This window comes from Typopeltis vanoorti, chromosome 20 (genome assembly GCF_054136105.1).
Source record: "Typopeltis vanoorti isolate ZY-2024b chromosome 20, IOZ_Tvanoo_1.0, whole genome shotgun sequence".
In the NCBI taxonomy this organism is placed as follows: domain Eukaryota; kingdom Metazoa; phylum Arthropoda; class Arachnida; order Uropygi; family Thelyphonidae; genus Typopeltis; species Typopeltis vanoorti.
The window spans coordinates 100,990,097-101,017,236 of NC_143568.1; the positions used below are offsets into that span (position 1 = coordinate 100,990,097).

Genomic DNA, 27,140 nt, shown 5'->3' on the forward strand with positions numbered 1-27,140 from the left:
TAAAATACTCTACCTTTCCATTTTTATCTTCATTTCACTATGTTTTGCCATTGTACTCCATTGTCCTAACCTAAATAGATGCAATGGCTATATTTATCTCCTTTATAGAAGAGAGTACTTTTTAAATTTTAAATCAGCAAAGCTTTCCCAAGTTTTAATTATATTTTTTTTATTACTTAAATTTAATTACTTTTTTTTTTTTTTTTTAGTTGGGAAAATATTGGCCATTTTTTGTTATCTTACACTCAAAATGATGGTGCTTTTTAGAATTTTCTCTTTTATTGTGTAATTCTTGTTCCATTTTTGTACTGAAGATGTCTGTGAAACATAGGTAAAACATTTACACATAAACCAAGTTTTTCCATATGAGTTTTTCATTTTTTGTATTTTATTCTTAGTATGCCTAATCACAGTATTCGTCTTAGAATAATCCTAGAGGAATTAATTACCTAGATGACTCCTCCCAGGGTTTATTCTTGCAGTAAGCCAATACTTTAACAGCAACAGGTAATGGGAATACAAAACTTTGTTTTTAGTGCATGTGCTACAAGTTCAATATAGCTCTATATCAATTGTATAATTTTTTTTTTTTTTTAAATAGAAATTCAGAACAGAAAAATCTTAGAAGAGCTGGAACAGCAAAAGAAACAGCTAATGTTAAAACAAGGAGGACAGCCGGCAATTGGGTAAGTAATTATGGTTGGAATATACAAAATACTGTAAAATACCACACTGTTGTGATGTTTTACAGTATTTTGTCAAAAGAACAATTTATGGATGTATTTGTTATGTCATTATTACAAAGGGTGAAATTTTACGCCACTAGATATTAACAAATATGATAATAAACTGTATTCTGAACATTTAAAATGTATATAATTTTCTGATTGTTAAAATAAATGATTATTATGATTCTTTAACTGCTACAAGCGCAGGATTTTGACTAGGTATAGTCCGACCACATAAGGCGAGAGCTGTCGTTGGCAGACTGCCAAGAAAGTCGATTCATGTTGAAGGGGAGAAAGAAATAAGGCAATATATTAATTGGTCACCAACATGCGAAATCATGTGATATATACATAAAATTTTCCAACTGTTATATACAAGCAAAATAGTTATTTTAAAAACTACAATGATCATAAAAGAAAAGTTAATTTTCTGATGTGTAATAATAAACACTCATCCCACAATACAGATTGATTACCCTATTATCGGAATGGATTCTCCTTCTTTTGACATGTGCAGAAGTGTCGAAGGGTCTTGTATCTGTGAGCGTACTATAATAGTTTATTATAACCTATAATTACTGAACTTCTGCATCTCGGTTGGTTTTGACAATGGCCTTTAGTTGGAAAGACCTTTATTCTTGCAGTTATTGGAAGAACAAAGTCTTCAATTCAATCAAGACAATCATATTACAATGAATATGATTGTCTTGATTGAATTTCATTTTAGTACATGCCATATTTTTTCCCCTCCACCCTCAAATACTTGTTTTCTAAACCAGTCAATCTTTGCACTTCCTTCAGTTTGATTCCCTAGTTCTCTTCACATTAAATAGCTGTAAGGAAGACTTTTGAGCTATACATAGTGTGATAATTAATTCTCAGAAAGGCCTCATGCTATCACACATGCAGATCAGGCAGAACCATTTACCTGCATGTTCAGACATGTCTGTGCTCTTGCTCTAATCAAAATATCCATACCAAACGCTATATCAAAACAATCAACCCATTGACAAACTGCATGTGCATATTTGTTGCATTCAGCAGAAAATGAGTGAACCGAATTTACAATAGTGGATTATTATTATTATTATTATTATTATTACATGAAATCTGCATACTCATTGTGGGAGGTTCATTCAACTTATAGCAAATCTTTCATACTGAATCTTAAAATCCTTGACACTCCCTGCATTAACACCACATTCCAGTAAAGCATTCCAAACCTTGTAATAGGTTTGGTATGAAAATCAGCAACAATAACAAGACAAAGACTGAAAATAGGCAGAAACATTGAAAATATCAACTACATCATGAATGGAGAACCTATAGAACAAATAAAACATTTCAGCTACTTAGGCATGATTTTTAGTGAAGATGGTAAATTAAATATGGAAATAGACAATAGAATCAACAAAGCTGGTATGGTAGGAAGTCAAGTGAATAAATTCATATGGAATAAGAGAGAAATTAGTCGGAACACTAAATTAGCTGCATACAAGTGCTCAATTCAATTTTAACTTATAGATCTGAGAGCTGGATCAGAAGTAAAACACTTGACCAAAGACTAGAGACTGCAGATATGATAGTCCTGGGAAAGATTACAGATGACATCAATGGCAATATCATATTAAAAATGTAGATATCAGGAAAGAATTTGACATTGTTAGCATCCAGGAATATGTTAGCAGAGCTAATCTCAGGTATTATGATCACTTAAACAGAATGGGATAGGAAAGATCAGCAAAATAAGTGTTTTCTGCAAGGTTGCAGGAAAAAGACTCAGAGGAAGACCAAGATATAGGTGGATTGATACAGTAAAAAGTGCCTTAGAAGACAGAAATATAAGATCTGGTAATATAGTATTGACAGATAACAGATTGATTCTGAGGAAAATTGTTGATAGGAAGTTAGTACACCCCTTGAGGGTACATGTGAAGAATTTGGTGATGATGATTATTGAATGTTTCTTTCACATTTGGGATGGTGTTTCTGAGAGGCTGTAAAATTCTCGACTGAGCACAGAAGAGAAGAGAAGAATTAGGTTGTAATGTAATATAGCTTGTCTTTGTATATATATCTATACTAGAGATGATGACTTTAATATGAAGGTTGAAACATCTTTAAATTAAAGTAATTATTCCTAACATGGTTGTAGGCTCCATAATTTACCGACGTGAAGGAGAATTAGGTTGATTAATGAACTATGTGATGGTGCATGTTTGAACATGTCTCTGCTGTTGCCTTGAGTTATATCAAAACAATTTGTGTTGTTTTGGGAAGAAAAATGAGTGAATGGAATTTAGAAAAGGGCATTAACATCTGTTAATATTTGTTAACATCTGTTAATATTTGTTAACATCTGTTAATATTAATAATATTTTTGAGAAGCTAGGCAGATGAATTGCATATGAAATTCTAGACATGTTAAGAGTAGTTTATGGTTACACCATGAGAAAGTCTGGTATATTTGAAACATAAGAGGTTTAAGGAGGGATCAGAAGACAAGAATGACAACAGAACTGGGAGACAGCAAGCTTTTTGGACATGTAAAAATGCAAGATTGCAGTATTTCATTCTGTCTAACAAGTGATTAAGTGCATGGTTAATGACAGAAAAATTAAATTTTGATGGAGAAACAGTGAGGAAGATTTTTAACCTCCCAACCGGCTGGTGTGGATGATATAGTCAGCTGTCCCTAGCTTTTTTCATGGATCAAAACTTCGTCGGCATTCTACCTTTTATCATGCCATTACCTTCCTCCGCCGTTAATCTCGTTACGGCTATTCTATAGCCATTAGTGGATTAACTGTTGCTGAGTGACCTTTGTGTCCCCCTGTCTTTACGTCTATTGTGTTGCTTAGAATGTCATTTACTGTCCTAAGATATTTGACCTCTCTTGCCTCTAAAATGATTTATTGCGTCTCTTCCCAAAAATTGAAATGAATTTCACATATGCGAAAGAAATCAATCCTGAAATGACCGCTGATCAGCTTTTGCAATGAATCTATTTAGTGATAGTAAATTTGGTGTATTTTATTCTACAAATCAGTGCACCGGAAGAGATGCACTGATTGTTCTTTCACTTTACGTATAATAATTGAATAATTTTTTTTCGAATTTTCAAATGTTTGCTTTGAAAATATTATGTCAAATATTTATATTTTTAAATAATATTTATTGAAATAAATATGTCCTTTTGCTTTCGTTTCTAACGAAATAGCATTATATGGATCATGACATTTCAGTTTTAGAAACGATTTTTTGTTATTCGTAAAGACAAAATAAAAAAAAAAAAATGTTAAAATGCTAAATTGCATTACTCGGTGTCCGATTGTGTCTTTTTGGTATCAAAAATTTATATCCAATGATATTTTAGCAGTGATTCTTCGCCTTCATCTTTTATTTATTTATTTATTTGTAATATGCATATTATGATAATATCTAATGCATATCCTCGTAGATATCTTGAAAATATGTGAAAAATATCATATACGGAATGATTCAAAATTTTTGCTCATTTTGAAGATTTTTTAATGCTTCCCCCCCCCCCCTCCTTATCCTCTCTGAATGGAACTGAATTGCATTGCATAACTACTCTAAATTTCTATGCAAGTTTGAAAGCTTTTCTAGGCATCATTCAAAATCAATTACTTCATTTTACCATTTTGACAAAAGATATACGGCAATCAGATTGTACCGTGAAGCTTCTAATTCTGTTCTGTTTATTTGCAATCTAAAACCAGCTGTTCTACTGTCCGCTGAAATTATGTGAAATTTTAGAAATAATATGCTATATTTTCACCATGCAAAATTGTTTATATGCATACCACACAAAAGAAAGTTCAGTAGTATTATTTTTTTGTTTGTTTTTCTTTAAAAAAATCAAAGTATTACTTCTGCTGCTGGAAGCTATTTCTGAAATAATCTACGTCTTATAAATACTTGGTAAGATCCTCTTAGCTGGAGGAAAAGTTGAAGGCTTATTACTCTCAGTGCTATTGGGAAGAAAGGGGAGAACACTAAAGTGCCTCAGGCTGTAGTGCAGAATATGTCAAGAATGTATTGTTTTTCCTTTTTGATTGTTGATTATGGATATCCTAACAGAAATACTGACACTTCGTTTACATGCTTATACATTAATTTATGGCAAAATAATTGCTTAATTTATAATGATCAGTTTCACTTTTATTATCAAAAATTAGAAATTAAATCATACAATTATCTTGAGAAAGAGGATTTGAATTATTTTCAAAGAAAAGGTGCATATGCGTTTCATAATCTTCTTTTATTGGGGGGGGGGGGGTATAGACCTAATCGATCTGCGGATATTTCAGATAATTTATTTCATAAATCGTTCGCAAGACAGCTGGTACAAACGTAAATCACTTGGGGAACATACCCATTCATTTTAGTGTAAAATAGTAGCAAAGGTTCAGTTACTTTAGATATGTAATCTAGAAGAAAATGTTATGTCTGCTGAGATTAGAATCTTACGTGAATAATTTTTCTGACATGATTTCTCTACTCGTTATAATGTAACCGATTTCTAGATTTTTTCCCTCATGCAGACTCCATGTTATATGCAGTGATTTCTTCTTTGTACTACAAGAAAAAAAAAATCAGATAACAGAAGAAAAATATGTAGTATTTTCTTTTCCACTGGCTGAATTTACAATGTTCTTTCTTTGTGTTTTGAAGAGAAAGTGCAAATGACTTTTTTCTTACTATTTTTGCCATTATAACATCTCATATAATTATAAGAGTGACATTTTACCGTTTTTCTCCCACACGAGAAACAGAAATAAGGTAGTAATAATATTGTTGATTATGTCAAACTTCATTGTAGCAGAAATTTTTATTACAAAACTTTGTAATATATATATATATATATATATATATATATATATCTCCGAAACAAGAAATTTGGAACCAATATCACATCAATGTTGAGTGTTGGCAAGGTGAAAATGTTCCCGTTATTATTTATATATTTCATTTATTAAGTAGGGGGCTATGCCCAACCCCCCCGTGTTCCGGTCTGGTAGGCCAGTTCTCCTTCAATTGTGAGAACTCGAAAGGGGGATCCACCCCTGAATTCTGATGACTCGACACTCAGGGTAGCCCCTGAGTTTCAAAACGTTTCGAAAAACATGACATAAAAAGGCTTATCATTTTATATATTATATATATATATAGGGTAGATTTCATTATTTTTTATTGTTTTGGTGAAATACTTTAATATAGGTTCCTCTTATATTTTATTCCTTCGAAAATATCATTCTGTGTCATAAAAAGAACTTAAAAATTCGCCTTCAAGATGAAAAGGAAACAGTTCATTCAGGTATACCTCTATCAATATTTGTAGTCCTCCTGAAAAGGACTGTTTTGATGGCCTTGAAAACAAACATTTTTTATTTCATACTGTTCAGAATTTAAAATTCTTGAACAGTCTGGAACACCCTGAAGCAAGGGTAAACACACAAAGCAGTTTTACACTCAGGGCACCAGATTTTTGTTTCCTTTCTGATATTTTTTTATTACATACATAACATTTGCGTGCAGGTTTTTTTTTTATTAGCCGTTGGTGGTAGATTTTCGGGAAAATGGTTGGAGTTAGCAGCGTTCAACCTGAGATGTCTGGCAGGATTTCCCGTTTTTCTGTTTGCTGAAGAAGGCGTGTGTGCATGCAGCAATATTTTTCGCAATTTCTATTCTGTATTCTACATATGTTATGGTAGACAAACATTTTTTCTTGTGCAGGAGGAAACTGTTCCAAATTACAAAATCTAATACATGTCCAAACACTTTTTTGTAATATTTTTTATGCTGTTTCCTCATTACAGAGTAGAATGATAGCTGCTGGTCGCACCTGTCGACTCCACTCATAGTGTCGCTGTACGCACACACACAGCAATGGGTTTTTCTTCCTTCAAACCATGCTTCTCCACGGATTCCGTTGATGGATTGTGCAGGAAAGACAGCAGAAAAACATCTTTTTTGTCTTTCCAACGTAGTGCAAAGGCTTTTCCTTGCTGATAAGCTCGGATTTCCCCCTTCGATAGCTCTCCTGAAGCCAGATCTGGAGGCATATATCGCCTTTTGGCATTTTACAGTACCATAACTATCTGTACAATGTTGTAAAAGCAAATCAGCGAGTTCAGGACACACATAGTAATTATCCATTGTAATTCAGTAACCTTTCCCCAGTAAAGGGTCTCTCAATATCAGACAATATACATAAATAATATGTATATTGTCTGATTTATAATTTGCTAATTTATAATAATCACATAGTTTCAGTATCGAAAAATGAAAGTTATGTGGAACAATTACTAGAGAAAAATAACGAATTAAATAAAAACTGTACCTACGTTTCATAAAAGTTTTCGGGTGTGTGATAGTAATGCAAGGGGGGGGGGTTAAACTATCAGAGGCGAAATAAAGTTCAATTCTATTGTGAAAGGAAATGAAATTTTGATATACATATTTTGAATGATAAAAATAAGCAAATGTATCGCTTACTTTAAAAATTGGAGAATAAAATATCTGAATTATGCAGAAAATATAAATTTAAATCATAACTATTAATTTCATTTTGTAATGACCAATTATACAAGGAAACCAAGAAAGTGAAAGTAAAAGAAGAGTAGATTACTATACAACATGAAGAAAAAATTTAGTGATATGATTAAAGAATTTCATGTTATTCTCTATAAAGCAAAGTTGCTCTAGCGTGTCCTAAAGGAAATCTGTGAAGTATTATTCGATTTCAAAGGTTTTGTACAAAAATAAAAATAATATAAACTGGAACATCGGCAGCCGGTTTTCTTTTCTTTTTTTAAAAGAATATTTCAAATATTCTTTTAAAAATTCTTCGAGAACAAAGAAAAATCTTTTGTATAGTAAGCGATTAGAAAAAAATTAGCGCAAAAAAATAAATAATTAAATTGGTTCTCCAAGGTTAACTTCCATAGTTAACTGTTTTTGTCTTTGTTCACTTAAATATTTTTAAGTGAACAAATTATACAAGATCTTTATTTTGTCCAGACATTAAAATTGTATTGTACAATAAAAAGAGAAAACAAAAATATAAATAATTTCTCTATTTTTAGTCTATCCTATATAACTAAAATCCAGTTGACCAGCATGGAACATGGAGGTGCGTTTCTTGTTATAGGCAACTGAGAGGCAGCTACAAACGCGAGATAATCCGATTAACCGTTCTCTTCAGCGTGAGGGTTTATCACACTTTCTAATGGACATGACAGTCAAATTGCACTTCTTATCCAGGTTCTTTAAACAGGTGGGCTGAAACATATCCACATTTAGCTGGACGTCTACAGATGTCCTAGCCGTTTGGGAGGTTAATGGACACTTGGGAATGAGAAACATTTCTGCAGATTTTGCATGAAAATCAAAAGCATTAGCAGCTTCCACAGTTAACTGTTTTTGATAGTTGTTACTAGTGATGAGACTTGGTGCTTTCAATTTGACCCTGAAACAAAATGCCAAAGCATAGAATGGAAAACATATTCATCAAGACTGAAAAAAGGTGTGAATGTCACAGATCAAGATGGTGCTTTTTTTTATAACGATATAGCTCACTTCGAATTCATTAAACAAAAACAGTCAGACGATGACTGTTTTTGTTTAATGAATTTTTTTTTGGCCAATGGCCCTGTCCTGTATAAAATAGAGAAAATATTGTATTGTATTCCTTCTGATACCAAGGCTCACAGTAAAACTATTCCCATTCTGTATATTAAGGGTACATCAGAAGGCTGAAGTTCTCTGCAAATAAGATCCCTATTCAAACCCACTCATTCAGCTAGCTAACTTCATCTGCTCTCCTAAAGATGAACTTTATCCTCTTGCACATCCTGGAGTGTATAAAATTCCTTGTGCCTGCAGTTTAACCTGCTTTGGACAAACTGGCAGATCAGTTAACATCCTGAAGAACACAAAAATTACATCTGCAATCACCTGTATGGCAAGTCAGTGATAGCAGACCATGCTCTGGATTCTCCTTCACATAACATTAAGTGAAAAAAAAGCACCAATATTACATGGAAGTCACTATAGGTCTGAAAAGTTATTTTTTAAAATTAGTATCGGCTATGAAGCAAACCCCCCCCCCCTTCAACCTCAACAAGTAGGGTTGAATTAATTTGTCAAAGATCTGGGAGACAGTCATTATGGGACCAGATAGCCTGACTTCTCCAAATTTGCTTTATCTGGCCAAAGAGGGTACCATGTTAGGACATTAGTTCTGTTTTAATTGCAGTTTAAATTGTTTCTAATTATTTAGTTGAATGCCTGTGTGCTTGTCAGTTAGTTATAATTTATTCTGTGAAGATGCTAGGTAAAAAACCAGTGAAATGTTAGTTCAATAAATTAATTTTTTTTCTTCTTCTCTTGGTGCTTTTTATATTTTGAAACACTATTATAGACAATATTTGTGAGATCCATTTAATTGATCTATTTTTGAAGCACCTAATACATTAGGTGCTTGGGTGGGGATTAGTAGGAAAAAGAGCAGCAGCTGTACTAGTTAGCCATGAAATTGTATTTGGCTACTTGTATATGGAAATATGACTTCTGCATTACTTCAACCTTGGTATCACTTCTGGGTCTGGCTTCCACTGGTGAGACCTCAATAAAGGTCAAAACTTATCTGGGTAGTAGCCTTACCCATAATGCATAGTATTATACAGGTCTATAAGGATATGTGCATTTCATTATGGGATACTAAAGCAATTGATGTGAAGCCATTAGCTTTTATATACCAATAGCCCAGTCATGAAGTGACTTGCATGCAAACTTTGTTTGCTTACATTTGGATAAAAGATGAAACCAAGAATATAATTTCTTGGCATCTTTAATTTATAATATAACCAAATGAAAAAACTTTCAACAACAACAAAAAAAAATGTTTCTAAGCTGGGAAGTAGTAGAGAAATTTTCAAACCATTAAAGAGAACTGATATAAAGAAAAAAAAATGCTGATTCTTGTTGGAGACCTAAATAGCAGGGTAGAGAAAATGATCCAGAAGTGACATTTTTTGAGTATGTGTCTGTGGGGGGGGGGGGTAAAGCAGAGCTAATAATAACTAATAAAAATTGTAAAAGTTCTGGATAGTAAGGTCAGCACGTTCTCTGAGTGAATGTAGAGAACAGTGTAGGATAGCTAAGTTATATATCTGTAGAAAATAAAAACGGCAGAAAGATTTTAGTAAGAATATGGACCTTAAATCTCATGAAGGCATTAAAATATTTTGGAGGTTACTAAGAAAATTTATAAATGGAGAAAAGAGTACCATAAAAGGAATCCAAGATCATAAATATGATATAAAAGTTGAAAACATGGATATTTTGGTTGTCTAAAGTAGTTATTCTGAAAAATTATAAAATGAGTTAACAAGTGACAGAATAGTAATCAGATTATCCAGAAAGAATGCACCAAGGAGCTTAAACTGAAATCTAGAAAGGAGCTGGAGTGGATGTTCAATATAAAATATCAAACTATGGTAGTATATAAAAAAATTAGCCATTGCTAATTTTTTATATTACCATATTTTGCATGACTTGTTTGTAAATGGATTATTATATGGGGTAATGTGTAACTTATAATTAAGTTACAAATTTACAAATCAGCTGTCAGATTTGAAAAATGAATATAGTAGATGGTTGCATGCTGAATCAGGTATAAGGTATGGTTGTATAATGGGTGTTTTTATATATATATATATATATATATATATATATATATATATATATATAATCTGTGTGGACCACATTATTAAGGAAAGCAGGAACCTAATAGGTTTATTTCATTCTCAGTAAACATCTAGAAAAAAAATCCCAAATTAAATATAGAAATAGATAACATAAGTACAACTGGTATGCAGTATATCAGTTGATTAAATTTATATGGAATAATTAAGAAATCAGCCAGAAGACTGAGTTACTATTATATAATGCAGTATTGCAACCAAATTTAACATTTAAATCTGCTATTAATGTGATTCTTGGGCTTAATTATATTCAAACTAATGTATTGCATAATACATTAGTTTGAATGGCCATTATTCTGAATAGTTTGTGGTGGCCATTATTCTGCATAATTATTAATGCATAATTATTATTGCATAATTAGCAATTCTTGAAGATATATACCAGAAAATGATCTGATGATGAAGAAAGAAAAAACTATACTTTTGCTATGTGGGCTGGTACCAAGATCCTCAAATCTCTTAATGTGATTCTTGGACTTAATTATATTCAAACTAATGTATTGCATAATTATTAATGCATAATGGATTGATTAATTTATAACCAAATATAAATTTATAACAAGTTATCACTTTGTTTGCAACTAACTGTATATAGTCATCAACTACCATTTCCTATTTATGATACATCTGCAGCTGAAAAATGTTAAGTTTCCCATTGACGGCTGAACAGGCAAGCAATCATTCGGAATCTGTTTAGTTTATCCAGATAAGGTTTGATTTGCCTTTATATACACTGAAGTACCATTGAAATAGGGGTAGGAGACCCTATGCAAATCCTGTACTGCAACTCCTACTTTTGCACACATGCGTGGCCAAAACTGTGGTTATACTTAGCTGTTAGCATTGGCTTCCCAAGCATTCATTGTGAGAAGCGTAATGGGAAAGGCACACGAGTTAGATGCATTTAACAGAGGAAAAATCATAGGTACCCAACGGATGGATCACTTGATCTCTGAAATTGTCAATGAACTTGGATTTTCTCATATGACAGTTTCAAGAGTATTCCAGGAATATGAAAATTCCAGCAAAAAAACAAGCCTGGACAAACTGCAAAGGACTACCAGCATTGAATGATCATGGGGTTCGCTGTCTGACTTGCATTGTATGGACCAATAGGGACCAGACATTATCTCCATTCACCTCACATCTGAACATGGGTTCCAGCCGGAAAGTCAGTTCAAAGACATGCAACATTCACTTCACTGTCTTGGCTTTGGGAGCTGCTGACCTATGAGAATCCCACTTCTAATGGCACAACACTGGGCTTGAACACTTGCCTGGGATAAAGAACATCGAAACTGGATGATTGAAAATTGGCGATGTGTAACCTAGAGTGATAATTGTGATTTGAACTTCATAGTGCCAATGGGAGACTGAAGATATGGTGCCAACCCCATGGATTCTGCATGTCAAGTTGTAACTGTACAAGCTAGTGGTGACTAAGTGATGGCCTGGGGTGTCTTCATTTGGATGTTTTGGGGACCTTTGGTACATTGGTATTTTGTATCAATGACTCTTTATGCATCCTTGTATGTGGAACTCATGGCCACCCATTTATGTCCATTATGCACCCTAATGGAGATGGCATCTACTAGCAAGACAGCTGTTCATTTCACAGGTCCAGGCAGGCTACTACTTGGTTCCAGGAGCATTCTGTTGACTTTGAAATAATGAAGTGGTGCCCTAGAAGCCGTGATTTAAATCCCATCAAAAATCTTTGGGATACCTTTGAGCAGATTGTTTAGGCACATGTCCTATCACTGCCAATTGTGGACAGCTCTGGAGAATGCATAAGTCAGTATACCTGTGAAACATTTTTGCAAGCTTGTGGAGTCTGCCTTGCCTTATCGTGTGGTGGCCATTATCAGGGCCAGAGGAGGTCTAACACATTACTTGGTATCTATTCCTAATTCATTGACACTTCAGCATAAAACTAGTCAGTACAATAAACAATAAATTGCTTTTTCTATATATTCCTTTACATTAAAAAAAAAAATGTAGGATGGTTTATCAACTTTGATTTAGTTTTTAAAAAAGGTAGTGAATTTAACTGTATCCTTTTACAGATCCTCTGCTCTACCATCTAGCATTGGAGGAGTTCCAGTGGTAAGAAATTTAAACTTTTCTCTAAATCAGTTATACAAACAGTTTGGTCTATGCAGTAAGTGAAGGTAGTGTTTTCTGATGTCTGCAAGTCTCTAAGTTTGCAGACACTTGGAAATAAAACTATAATATATATATATGAAAAAGTAAGTTTCTGTGGCTTAGTGTTTCTGTGGGAAGCTTCCAGTATTGAGACCACATTTTAAGGTAAACAACGAGTTTAATACAAAAATGAGTGGTTATAACCTTACAAGTTTCATAAGTCATCAGGGGTACTACTGCCAAAAAAGTTATACACAAAAAAAGACTAGAAACAATTAATTACACATATTAGATGTTATCAGAACTTCACAATTGATACATGTATACAAATAAGTCAGAATAAAACTATCAGCTTCATTACTGTATGCATGTTGGAACACTGCTAGTTGCTGTCATGTTCTGTTCATTGCACTTGTTGTATCTTAGATTCATGGCAGTTAGATTTTTAATGAAAGCAGACCAAACTTGGTGTATGCCTTGATTTTTGTTACATTCTGTGGGGATCCTTAGCATTTGCGAGGGTTCCTTGAACTTCTTGTAAAACATCAAGTAGTTGTGTCAAGCCTGTCTGCCTTTTTCAACATCTTTTACATGTTCAGACATGCTGATATCATGTCTGAATATGAAATGTAGATATCAGGAAAGAACTTGATATAGTTAGCATTCAGATATGTGTTAGCAGAGCTAATCTCAGGTGGTATGGTCACATAAATAGAATGAGTGAGGAAAGGTTAGCAGAACAAGTGTTCTTTTCCAGGATGGCAGGAAAAAGATTCAAAACCAAGATCTAGGTAGATTGATACAGTTAAAAGTGCCTTAGAAATCAGAAATATAAAATTTTATAATATTGGAGTCTTGATAGATAACAGATTAATGTGGAGGAAAATTGTCAGTAGGAAGTTAACAATGATGTAACTTTTTCATGTAGTACTATCATAATATCCTGTACACTCCTTGAGAGTTCATGTCATGAATTTGATGATTATTATTATTATTATTATTACGGGTATCTCCATGGAGTCAGTAGACTCATCGCGGGAGACCCAAACTAGCAAAACAATATCTGTCATATCTCTTCTTGAATTCATTTACAGACGAAGAGCTCACAACTAAGTCAGGCAATGAATTCCACTCATTCACCACCCTCCAGGCAAAAAACCTTGTTCTGACACCTTTGTTAACCACACTCTTCTTTAATTTCCAGAGATGACCTCTTGTTCTTCCATCACTATCACACAGCTGAAACATTTCCCCTGCATCAATCCTATAAAAACCTTTTAGTAATTTGAATGTTTCTATCATATCCCCTCTTCTTCGCCTATCAACCAATCTCTGCAATCCACAAGCTCTCAATCTATCAATGTAGGGAGCATTTTTTATATCACTCACCAACTTGGTCACTCTTCTCTGAACCCTCTCCACAGCCTCCTCATCTCCAAGGAATCCAGGTGACCAGACCTGAGCACAGTAATCCAAATGTGGAAGTATCAATGCTTTATAAAGGGGAATAATAACCTCTTTATCTCTGGATGTCAGTGTGTTCCTCAACAACCAAGTAATCCTATGTGCAATCTTGGACACCTTAGCAATGTGTCCTCTGAACTTCATCTCCCTATCTACCAATACCCCTAAGTCCCTAGCCTCATCAATCTCTTGGAGTACCTTTCCATCGATGTAGTACACAGCTGGTAATCTTTTACACTTTTCCACATTGAACTGACATCCATTTTCTTTTGCCCATTTTACCAGCTTATTTAAATCCTCCTGCAAACTTTCAACATCAGCTTGATTTTTTATTGCACTACACAACTTTGCATCATCAGCAAACAACTGAATATCTCCCTTTAAGCCGTTTCCTATATCATTTATATACAAATTAAACAACATTGGCCCAAGCACAGAGCCCTGAGGCACACCACTGGTCACCTGCCTCATTCTGGACTCGGCTCCTCCATACACCACCTTATGGTATCTCTCCCTGAGCCATTCTCCTATACATATCACCAATTTAATATCCATTCCCATCTGCTCCAATTTGCGTAACAGTGTTCTATGGGGTATCCTGTCAAAAGCCTTAGCAAAATCCAGAAGTACCACTGTGTAGCCAGTTCCTTTGTCCAACTCAGATGTTATTCTATTATGAATAGTTAATAGATTGATAAGGCAGGATCTACCTTTAACAAAACCATGTTGGCCTCTATAGAGTATCATATCCTGATCCACCCATTCTTGAATTTTGTCTTTAACCAACTGTTCCAATACTTTTACCACTACTCCTGAGATGGTGATTGGTCTGTAATTCAATACTGCAGTTTTAGAGCCACCCTTATGCAAAGGAACCACTTTGCCTAACTTCCACTCCCTAGGGACCATACCAGAGTTCAAACTTAAGTTAAATATCCAGGTGAGAGGGGTTGACAATTCATTTGCACATTCACGCAACACCCGAGCTGATATTCCATCTAAGCCTACCGCAGTGTTTACATTTAAGTTTTGCAATATATTTAATACCTCTGATTCTTTAGCTTCAATTCTCACATTAGGTATTGCTGTAGGTATAGAGATATCCTCACTTGGGTGATAGACTTTTGAAAAGTGATCACTCAGTAACTCGACTATTACATCTGATTTTGTCACCTCAATACCATCAGCACCCACTAAGGTTATCCTTCCGAAGTCATTCTTCCTCTTACTTGCCACATAGCGGAAGAACTCTTTGGGATTACCCTTGATCTCTTTGGCTAAGGTCTTCTCATAATCTGATTTAGCTTTTCTTACTATGCTGGTAACCTTCCTAGCTTGAGCCTTGTACTGTATAACATTTTCTTTTTTTGCAGTTCAAGCTTGATACTACTGCTCATCCATCTAATGCCTGCCTTGTTTGACCTCCTAACCATGGGGACACAATCTGATATTGCTTTCCTCAGATACCCGCTGATTTTATCCCAAGCACTGCTAACATCTTTCCCTTGCAATATGTTCTGCCATGGGATGGCTGCAAGCTCACTCCGAAGCTTGTTATAATTGCCTAACCTGTAGTTCCGTACATACCCCTTCTTAATAGAAAAATCCACAGATTTTGCAACCTCCCAAGTCAATACCACATGATCGCTTTCACCAACTGGAGGTAACGAGGACACCTTACTTATGCATATAACCTCTGAACCAATAACCAGGTCCAACACTCTCACACCACGTGTCCCTTCAGTTACGTGCTGTTTCAAGTAATTATCTCGTAGAAGATGTATGAATTCCATTTCCTTTTTGCTACGTGATATTTCCTCCTTCCAATTGATATCACCGTAATTAAAATCCCCCATAATAATCACCAAGCCTTCACTCATTGCACTAAGTTGCTGATGCATGAATTCAATATCTCCCCCCGTACTCCCTGGCCTATAGCAGCATCCAACTGTATATTTGGTTGCGTTGGTCACTATTTCACACCAGACTGCCTCAAATGAACTCTCATTTACATGTCTATCATCATGGTATACTACTTTCTTTGGCTGCAACACATCAGCTATCATCAACAGTACTCCTCCTCCTGTTCTATCTTCTCTATCCTCCCTGAAAATACTGTACCCATCACATTCAATTCCAGTGACCACATCTTCTGCTGACAGCCAAGTTTCACTAATGCCTACAACTTTTGGTGAGATTTCACTGACTAATGCCAAAAATTCTTCTCTCTTATTTCGAATGCTTCTAGTATTGGTATACAAAAATTGCAGATTCCCTCTAGATCTTGTACCGGCTTTAGAACTGATATATAAGTCACTAACTACCGTAGTCCTATGCTGATTTTTATCCCCTCTCTTCTGCAATTTATTCAGCCTATAAGGATCAATAAATACACAATCAGTGCTAAAGTTTCTCTCTCTTACACTCAACCTTTTCAATATTAGTTTCCCTGCCCAATAACTTCAACCTGTTCAGAAAACAATAACTTCTTCAATCGCTTATGTCCTTCCATGTTAAGATGCAGTCCATCTCTAGCATACAACTGCCTTTTTCCTTCAAACACACTCCAAACATCAACAAACTCCAGACCTCTTTTTCTGCACATTCTTGCAATCATATCATTCATTATCATTGCTCGTCTACTTAACTCGTAATTGTCAAAACGAGGCAGCACACACGCTATTCTCCCATTGACACTTTTCCTCTTCACAATATCTAATAATGTTCTTAAATCTTTTCCTACCCGATCTATACTACCTCTCAGGTCATTCGTACCCACCATAACTATCATCTTGTCTGCTTCATGCCCTCTCTTTATTGCTAAAGCCACTCTTTCTATTGTCCCATCAGCCAAGCATTCCTCATGCATACCACTCTCCATACCCTTAATCATAGAATCACCATATATTTTACCACTCTTAACTTCATTCAAGTCCACACTCATGGACTCATTCTCTACACTATTCAGCATGACTCTCCCAGCTTCATTACTCAACTCTCTATTACTTACCCCCCCACTCTCACTACATCTCATTTCTTCTAGGCCACTTGTGGTTTTATTATGTTGACTCCCAATCACTCCCATACTATTTATTACTGAATCATTCACCAAAGACTCACCCATATGTAATCCTGTTCTAGTTACTTCAGCTAAAGTAATCTCTATAGTCCTAATTTCTCTGTTTAACACATTAAACTCAGCTTTAACTTCCAGTATCTCCTTATCGATCACTTCCACTTCCTCACGAAGAAGATGAAGGTCATTTTTCATTTTCATAAACTCCCGCCGAAGTTCTTCCGCTACAGTCCCGATGTCAGCTTCCATTCCTAAACGCTCCAGCCTATCCCGACACTTCTCACATACGTCGACATTTTCGTTCTTCTCATTTTGCCAGACCGACCACAGATCCTTCACATTTTTCAGTGCATACATATAGCAGTTTCCGCAACGCATCCATTGCGAAAAATCTAACGCTGAGCCAGCCTTTCGTGTAGTAGTAGAAGTCCTGCGCACCGCTGACGTACGTTTCTTGTTGGACGCCATCTTTACACGTTGATATAGTGAAACAAACGGCAGTGAAAACACAATATATACAACACAGTTCTAAACAATAATACCACTGAAGGACACTTGTTTCTAACCGATGCACAATTGCAGCACAATTTGTGACAAAAAGCCACACTATATTTAACTTTAAAAACACGTTTTCTAGACTAGCTAAACTCGACCGCCACATTTACCAAGAACACTAGCGCCACATCCTGCCCATGATGATGATGATGTATTATGGGCATCTTCATGTAACAATAGTTTGTGTACAGTATATGACAGAAAGATTAAATAATGGAGTAGCACTGTTTAATTATGTATACTAATGTTCTAATGAACTGCAGTAGAAGATATACAAAAAAATACAAAAAAAAATGTTTGCAGTAATTCCATTTTTTTTTTCAAAAAAAAAAAAAAGAAGAAGTGTTGCTTAACAGTGTTCACTGAATTTTTTTTTCAAAACCTGTTCAGATTCAGATGTATATTAATGCTTCATAGTCTTCCTTGTACATTGTTTCTACAAGGACCATGTTCTTATGTAGACTCAAGTCTTTTTTTTCCCTGAGCAAAGAAAACGAACCCAGTAGACAAGAGCACCAAATTTTTGGTATGTGTAGTGCATGAACACAACATATATATATATATATATATACACACACACACACACATAGCTTCTTTCAAAAACACTGAAAAACACTAAAGGTCTCAATTTTAGAGCGAGGAGCTGTGTTAATGGTGATAAATTGTTATATTCAGTTTCATATGTAAACTGTATCCTACAAGAATAGTGTTAAATTTGTTGACAAATTCTTAGAGCTCTGTTATTGAGATTTGTCATACTGAAAATAATGTCATCCACAACTCTAGAATAGTGAAGACGGGATGGATGTTGATAGAAGACAATGTCCAGAATTCAACTCACTGCAGTTAACCAAAGTTGGAAGACAATCTCTCATCTCTGTAAAGTTTATTTTGACAACTAAAATAACTAAACTTAATTATGAAATTAAAGAATTTGATAATATCAAATTAGGAAATCTTGTTTAAGAAAATCTAGCATATCTTTCTGTCTTATGTTGGGAATAATGAAACAATATCAAGGCTAATTGTAAAATCTGCAGATGCAAGACAAGTCAAAAGTTCTGTTTTTAAATTCCAAGGTATTTTGGTATATGAAGGAGATAGAATATGAGGGAGGCTATATAGTTCAGGTGGATGGCTGCAGTAAGTCCTAGATATATATATATATATATATATATATATATATTTATTTATTTTATTATTATTTTTTTTCAAATACTAACTATTAATCCAGTAGTTTTAGTCTAGTCTTCATTAGGATTGTTGATAAAGAGATCATAAGTGGAATAGTTCCTGATCAGTAAAGTAAGCTTCCTGTTGTATTCCATCCTGTTGCATTCTTCATTATTGGCTACTATGATGATTAAATTACTATTTCTTTTTAGAGAGTTTAAAGCTATAAACTCAATTCAGATTAGGAGGTACCTTTTTTATATACTTTTTTTTATAGTACCTTTTTTATATAATCAGTTCCTTCAAACTTTATTATCTATCTAGAAGAACATTTTGCCTCTGTCTTTTGAATAAAATAAATCCCTTACTGATATGATCTTTAGCTAAAACATTTAGCTCGTCCAGTGTGAGATGATGACATGGTTTTAATGACAGTTTCAGTAAGGCCATAAACAAACAGTTCTCCATCTTCAACTGCTCAGTGGTTAAATGTGTAGTCACTCCATGTACTCACAGAATCCGAGCACATTGGTAAATTTTTATAACTCTTAGCGTTCTAGTTACATCCTCCTGTCTGCATGTCTTCTTCATATTTTTAGGTTCTGCAAAGGATAAGTTTTCTCCACAAACATTTCCTGCTAGTGTTGATTAGAATCCTTGCACTATACACACACACACACACACACACACACACACACACACACACACACACACACACACACAGTCGATCCTTGTTTAACATCACTAATTCATTCTGGGAAAAGTGACATTAAACAAATACACATTCAATGGGGGTTGTAGGCAGTCCATTTCAGAGACTTATTGCCCCCAAAGCTATTAATTTAAAGCCTTTGTAAATGTTTTTATGCATATTAATTACCATGTATTACACATACAAATTGAATAATAACAATAAAAAAAGCTTTATTTATCTTGGTCTTATACATGCTAAGCTTGAGGTGAGGAGGAGAAGGATTAGTGTTGTGAAGAAGTCTCCTGAAAAAGAAATCTCTGGGGTGTTGGTGCTTCCTTCTATTGAGATTGAAGTAGGAGGTGAATCTCTTCCAACATTCCAGGAAATGTTTTATCTTTGGAGTAGAGACAGTCGCTCTCTTCCAGTAAACCCCAAGAAAAGCCTTTGTGACGTTCTTCTGCCTGAAAATCCTTGGATTCGGAATGATAAATAAGCATAGGCTCGATTTATCTCCAGAGGCATTCCTGCAATAGAGCAGGGTGAACTCCTCTTTCATAATATAAGTCCTTCTTGCCAACTATTTCTAGAACATTGGTTCCCAACTGGTGGTACACGTACCCCTGGGGGTACGTGCTGTACGCATTATGGGAAGTACCACTACCCAGACTGGTTTTGACCTTTATTGCGCTCTTATCAGTGGGAGCCAGATTTAGAAGTGATACCAAGGTTGAAGTAATGCAGAAGTCATATTTCCATATACAAGTAGTTAAAAAGGTGTTTTTAAATTCATATACTCTGGATGAGAGATAGATGTTTTTTTTTCACTTGGTTATACTCCAATTCAGAGTATTTTAGTAATAAACTTGTATATAGAAATATGACTTCAACCTTGGTATCACTTCTGGATCTGGCTCTTACTAATGTGAGTTCAATAAAAGTCGAAACCATTATGGGTAGTGGCCCTTCTCATAATACATAGCATTATACATGTCTGTAAGGATATGTGTGTTGCATTATGGAATACTAAGGCAATTGATGTGAAGTCATTAGCATCTATATACAAGTAGCCCAGTCGTGAAGTTCTTTCACATGCAAACTTTGTTTGCTTACACTTGGATAAAGGAGGAAACCAAAAATATAATTTCTTGGCATCTTTAATTTATATTATAACCAAGTAAAAAAAAAAATTTCTCCCTTTAAAGAGTCCAGTTGGGAAATTTATCACTTTCATTTTTTCCAGCACCGCTTTGTTCTTTATTATTGTATTTGCAGTGGTCCTGGGTGTGCTATATTTTTCACAAATTAATTTAACATTAAGCATCTTGATTATGATGCTTTATTATTGCTTGTTTTTTGGTTAAAGTCATGACCTTTCTTGGTGCATTACCTTCAGAAGATTAAGATCTCTTAAGAGCCATGGGTTTAATTTTATGAGTCTTTCTGAATAATAATGTAAAATTCACTTAGTACAGTACTGCAGTACATACAGTGGTACAATTAAAAAAAGTCACACAGTATGACCCCCACCACCCAAAAAATAAAAATGAAGTCAGAGGTCACTATACGCAACCAATCAACAAAACATCTGGAGAACAACTGGCTGACAATCGGTGTCCCATGCCTGCCTCAACTGATTTTGTAAAAAAATGTTACAAATTCTGAAAGAATACTTTCAGAATTTGTAACAGTGCTAAACAGCACAAGTTTTATGCATTCTTATTGCACAGAAGGTAATAATAAATACATCAATAATAGCCAAATTTTGAGGTACCTCATTCAGATGATGAACAAATATATAGGCTGTCTCTTTTGATGAATATTGTACAATTTACAACCAAAATTTTAACAGTAAAATACTACTAGTTATTCAAAATTCATGGCAATTTATTAAGCATTACTATTTAATAATACTAGACAGATAAATTTCATGTTTTTTTGAAATAATTTAAATTTATAGATTTCAACGGGAGGGGGAGTGCTTAAGGGTCAAATCTATATAACTGAGCGATACCTCGACATAGCCTTTACAGAATGCAGAGAACCGATCAGGGCTTCTGACCTAATGTCCAATCCTTACCGTCTTGTGGTGCACTCTGTTAGGAATCTACCTCGATACTGAACGAACAAGGATGGACTGGCAATTTGGGATTTAGCTGAACAAATTGTATTCTTATTGGCTTAAACCAAAATAAAAAATGATGGTACAACATGATAGCATTTCATGCCAGCTGGTGCATCACCTGGTTAAACAAAGCCCCCGTTGTTTTTTGTTTTCACCAGGGAACCAGGGCAAACAGCAAAAAATCAGCTACTGGAACAAATCTGAAAACAAACCCCAACTCAACATCACCAGAGTTAAAGATTAGTACTATCAACATAAGAAGCCTGAATGGCAAAGAAATGGAACTAGCTGAACTTATCCTGGAAATTGGATAAGCACCAGATTGACATAATAAAGGCTGAAACAAAAAAGGCAAAAAAGGGGTGCTTAAGGGTCAAAGCTGTATAACTGAGAGGAGACCTCCACATAGCCTTTAAAGGAATGCGGAGAACCAACCAGGGCTTCTGACCTAATGTCCAATCCTCACCTTCTCGTGGTGCACCCCAGTATCCGGGTAAATACTGAACGAATGAGGATGGGCTGCCAATTTGGGATTTAGCCAACCAAATTGTATTCTTATTAGTTAAACCAAAAAAAAAATGATGGTACGACATGACAAAATTTCATGCCGGCTGGAGTGTCACCCGGTTAAACAAGGTCCCCATTTTGTTTTCGCTAGGGAACCAGAGCAAACAGCGAAAAGTCAGCTACTGGAACAAATCTGTAAACAAACCCCAACTCAACATCACCAGAGTTAAAGATCAGTACTATCAACATAAGAAGCCTGAATGGCAAAGAAATGAAGCTAGCTGAGGAATTAGATAAGTACCAGATCGACATAATAGGGGTGACTGAAACAAAAAAGACAAAAACTGGTGAGATCTTTCTGAGCAACAAATACAAAATGTTATATTCAGGCAATGACAATCAAGGAAAAGAAGGAGTACCCATAGTATTCAACACAAAATACGAGGCTAATCTTGAATGGCAATCAGTCTCAAGTAGAGTGATGTGGGCAAATATGAGAATGGGGAACTGGACAATGTGACTTATTTGTGCCTATGGTCCCACAGAAGGTTCTACTAAGGTAGAAGTGGAGGAATTTTTTGAGGCTTTAGAAAAAGCAACTGACACAATGAAAAAGGAAAAGTTGGTCCTTGTTGGGGATCTAAATAGCAGAGTAGGAAATGATTGTGAGACATACAAAAATATATTGGGAAAATTTGGAGAAAAGAGCAAAGCTAATAATAATGGCAAATATCTGTTGGATTCTGCTCAGGACATGGACTGGTTATTACTAACACCATGTTCCCACATAAAAATGTGCACAAATTCACATGGAGAGAAGAGGCAAGGAATAAGAAAAGTCTCATTGACTATGTTATTGTTGATAGTGATGTTTTCTCCCTGGTGCAGGACACCAGAGTGTACAGAGGATTTGAAATTGGAAGTGATCACTATTTGGTCTTGAGCAGGATAAAATTAAATTTCGTATCGAAAAGAATGACATGATGAAAAGAAGGAAGCTGAAGATCTTGTGCTTGCAGGAGACAAGGTGGAAAGGCAATAAAGCAAAGGAGCTGGCGGAGGGATATAAACTGTTTTATAGCAGTGTGAATGAGAAGGGAAGAAACAGAGTTGGAATTCTCATCGATAAGGAGCTAAAGAGTGGAGTCTACGAGGTGTGCCGGAAGAATGATTGGATTATGAGCATTAAGCTTGAGATGGGAGGAAGTGTGGCTACTATAGTGTGTTGCTACGCCCCGCAAGTAGGTTGTGATAATGAGAAAGAGACATTCTGGAGAGAACTTGACCAAGTAGTAATGGGAATCCCTGATGGTGAGAGAGTGATCGTCGGAGTAGATCTGAACGGGCATGTAGGAAGGCGACGAAGTGGTGAAGAAAGGGTACATGGAGGTTGGAGTAGTGGTGAAAGAAATGAAGAAGGTAAAAAAATCATAGAATATGCTGTGGCCTTCGATTTGGCTATAGCTAACACGTGGTTCAAGAAGAGAGTTGGGCATCTGATAACCTATAAGAGCGGGGATAGAATGAGTCAGATTGACTATATTATGTGCCGTAGGAAACATCTGAAGGAGGTGAAAAACTGTAAAGTGATTAATGGAGAAAGTGTAGCAACACAGCACAGGTTGGTTGTGATAGACTGTGATATAAAAGGGGAAAAGAAGAATAGACAGAAGTGGTGGGTACAGAGGAGAATAAAGTGGTGGAAATTGGAAGAGGAAGGACCAAGGAATAAGTTTAAAGAAGAGGTATTGAAAGAAATGAAGTTACCAGAGGATGTGGAAGAATGGTGGGACGTTAATAGTCGGAATATTAGAAAAATTGGAGAAGAGGTGCTTGGTATAACATCAGGAAAGGGACCACCTGAGGATAAGGAGGCATGGTGGTCTAATGAGGAGGTGCAGTTGGTGATCAAGGAAAAGAAAGAGGCAAAAAAAAAATGGGATATGACTGGAACTAGAGCTGACAAGGAGGCATATAGATTAGCAAAGAAAAATGCAAAGAGAGCTGTGGCAAGGGCAAAAGCGAGGGCAGTTGATGAGGTTTATGAAGAACTGGAGAGAAATGGTGGCGAAGCTCAGTTGATGAGAATAGTGAAAGCCAGAGATAAGGCCTCGAAAGACATAACATCAGTCAAGCAGATAAAGGATGCCTCAGGAGTAGTATTACAAGACGAGGACAAAATCAGAGGAAGATGGAAAGAATATTTCCAAAAACTACTAAATGAGGAGAATCCAAGAGAGAGGTGCGAGGATGGAGAGGTAAATGAGAGACCGGTGCAAGACATAAGTAGAGAGGAAGTGGTTTGGGTACTGAGAAAAATGAAGAATGGAAAGGCTGTGGGAGCAGACCAGATACCTGGGGAAGTGTGGAAAAGTTTGGGCAGTGAGGGCGTGGATATGTTATGGGATCTGATGTGTAAAATAGCCCAACAGGAAAAGATATCAGAGGAATGGAGGAAAAGTATTCTCATCCCAATCTACAAAGAAAGAGGAGATGTTCAGGACTGTGGCAACTATAGAGGAATCAAGCTGATGTCACACACATTAAAAATATGGGAAAGAGTAATTGAAGCAAGGTTACGGCAGGAAACGAAAATTGGTGAGGAGCAGTTTAGATTTATGCCAGGAAGAGGGACAACAGATGCAATATTTGCGCTAAGACGATTGATGGAGAAATATAGAGAGATGCAAGTGGATCTGCACATGGTGTTTATAGATCTGGAAAAGGCATACGACAGAGTGGCCAGGCAGGAGGTATGGAGGTGTATGAGGAAGAAGGGGGTGTCGGAGAAGTATGTGAGGTTGGTGAAGGAGATGTATGAGGAAACAGAAACTCAGGTCAGGTCTAGTGTCGGCATGACAGAAGGGTTCCCTATTGTCGTAGGGCTACACCAAGGGTCAGCTCTGAGCCCCTACCTCTTTGACCTGGTCATGGATGTACTAGTGGAGGATGTCAAGAAGGAGGCACCATGGAGCATGCTGTTTGCCGATGACATTGTTCTATGCAAATCATCCCGAGAGAAGCTTGAAAATACCCTGGAAGAGTGGAGAAAGGCATTGGAGGAGAGCGGCATGAGAATTAACCAGGTGAAGACTGAATATATGTCAACGGGGAGTGACGAGGATATTGTCATACGACTCCAGGGTGAAAGGCTAATTTCAGGGAAGAAATTCAAGTACCTTGGGTCGGTTGTCGAGAGGAATGGTGACCTGGATGAGGAAATACAGCACCGAATAACATGCGGTTGGATGAATTGGAGGAAGATGAGCGGGGTTCTGTGCGACAAGAGAGTGAGTTGTAAGAGGAAAGGAAAGCTCTATAAGATGGTGGTGAGGCCGGCGATGCTCCATGGTGCAGAGACGTGGCCTATAACCAAGGCACAGGAGAGGAAGATGGAGGTAGCGGAGATGCGGATGTTGAGCTGGATGAGTGGTGGGACAAAGAAGGACAGGATAAGGAATGACTACATCAGAGGGACAGTTAAGGTGGGACCAATTGGCAAGAAGATACAAGAAAGTAGGCTGAGGTGGTTTTTGGACATGTTGAGAGGAAGGGTGAGGAGTATGTTGGTAAACGAGTGGAGTATATGGAGTTGGAGGGAAGGAGGAAAAGAGGCAGGCTCAAGCTCAGGTGGAGGAATAAGATGACAGAGGATCTTAGGGAGAAAGGAAGGAGTCCGAAGGATGCTCTGGACTGGAGAACTTGGAAGAGGAAGGTTAAAGATTGGTGCGCCGACCCCGTTTAACAAGGGATAAGTCAAAGTGAAAGAAAAAGAATTGAAAAGAATAACATGTAAGAATGATTTAAAGCGAATAAAAGTTGAGCAGCTCTCAGATGTGGACTGTAGACTAAAATACACAAAGATTATTGAAGAAAAAAATGAAAGAGTTTGAGAACAGGAATCAAACCTTGGAGATTCAGTGGCAAACTCTGAAGAAAACATTGATTGATTCTGCCAGAGAGGCATGTGGTGAGGTTGTCTGCAAGGATAAAAAAAATCAGAACTCCCTGGTGGACACAGGAAGTTAAAGAGGCAGTGAAGGAAAAAAAGAAAGCATATCAAAAGTTCCTGTCAAATAAGTCAGCTTGAGCTCTTAGAGAATACAGAGACAAATGCAAGAATGCTAAACACTGTGTAAAATTGCTAAACAAAAGTCATGGGAGGACTTTGGCAAGAATATAGAAAATAAATATCAAGATGGTGGTAAAATATTCTGGAGGTTGTTGAAGAAGCCTAGAAATGGAGGAAAGAGTGCTGTAAAAGGAGTTAGAGATGATAAAGGTGACATAAAAAGGGGAGAAAAAGATATCCTTGAAGTATGGAGTAATTACTTTGAAAAACTGCTAAATGAAACAAGCAGTGATGACAGCACAGTGGTAAAAAACACTGACCAGGCATGCAGTCAGGAATACATATCCATACTTGAAGTAGAAAAAGCCATCAAAGGCTTGAAATGTGGAAAGGCAGCAGAAGTAGATGATATTCGACCAGAAATGCTGAAGTATGGTGGTATAAGTCTTACAGTAGCTGCACTGCATAGTTCAGAAAGTCTGGACAGAGCGACGAATTCCCGATGATTGGAGCAGAGCTCTCATAGTACCCATATATAAAAAGGGAAATAAAACTGAATATGAGAATTACAGAGGTATTTCCTTACTGAGTGTTCCTGGCAAGATCTATGCAAGTATACTTGAGAAATGGTTGAGAAGAATTGTGGAAGAAAAGCTTGGTGAAGAACAAGCTGGATTCAGGCCAAATAGAGGCTGTCATTATCAGAACTTCAATTTACGACAAAAAGTCGAGAAAGCATGGGAATATAACAGAGATCTGTATTTAAGTTTTGTCGATTTGGAAAAGGCATATGACAAAGTGCCAAGAGAG

At 36.0% G+C, this 27,140-nt stretch overlaps 1 protein-coding gene across 1 annotated transcript in view; it reads left to right on the top strand.

The window, feature by feature from the left end:
- LOC150095717 (SOSS complex subunit C homolog) overlaps positions 1-27,140 on the top strand; it is a 58,818-nt gene that overhangs the window by 13,618 nt on the left and 18,060 nt on the right. Inside the window, exons 2-3 of the mRNA XM_090410607.1 lie at positions 602-686; positions 12,589-12,628. Of these exons, the coding sequence (XP_090266733.1) occupies positions 602-686; positions 12,589-12,628 (125 nt within the window). The remainder of the gene's footprint in view (positions 1-601; positions 687-12,588; positions 12,629-27,140) is intronic.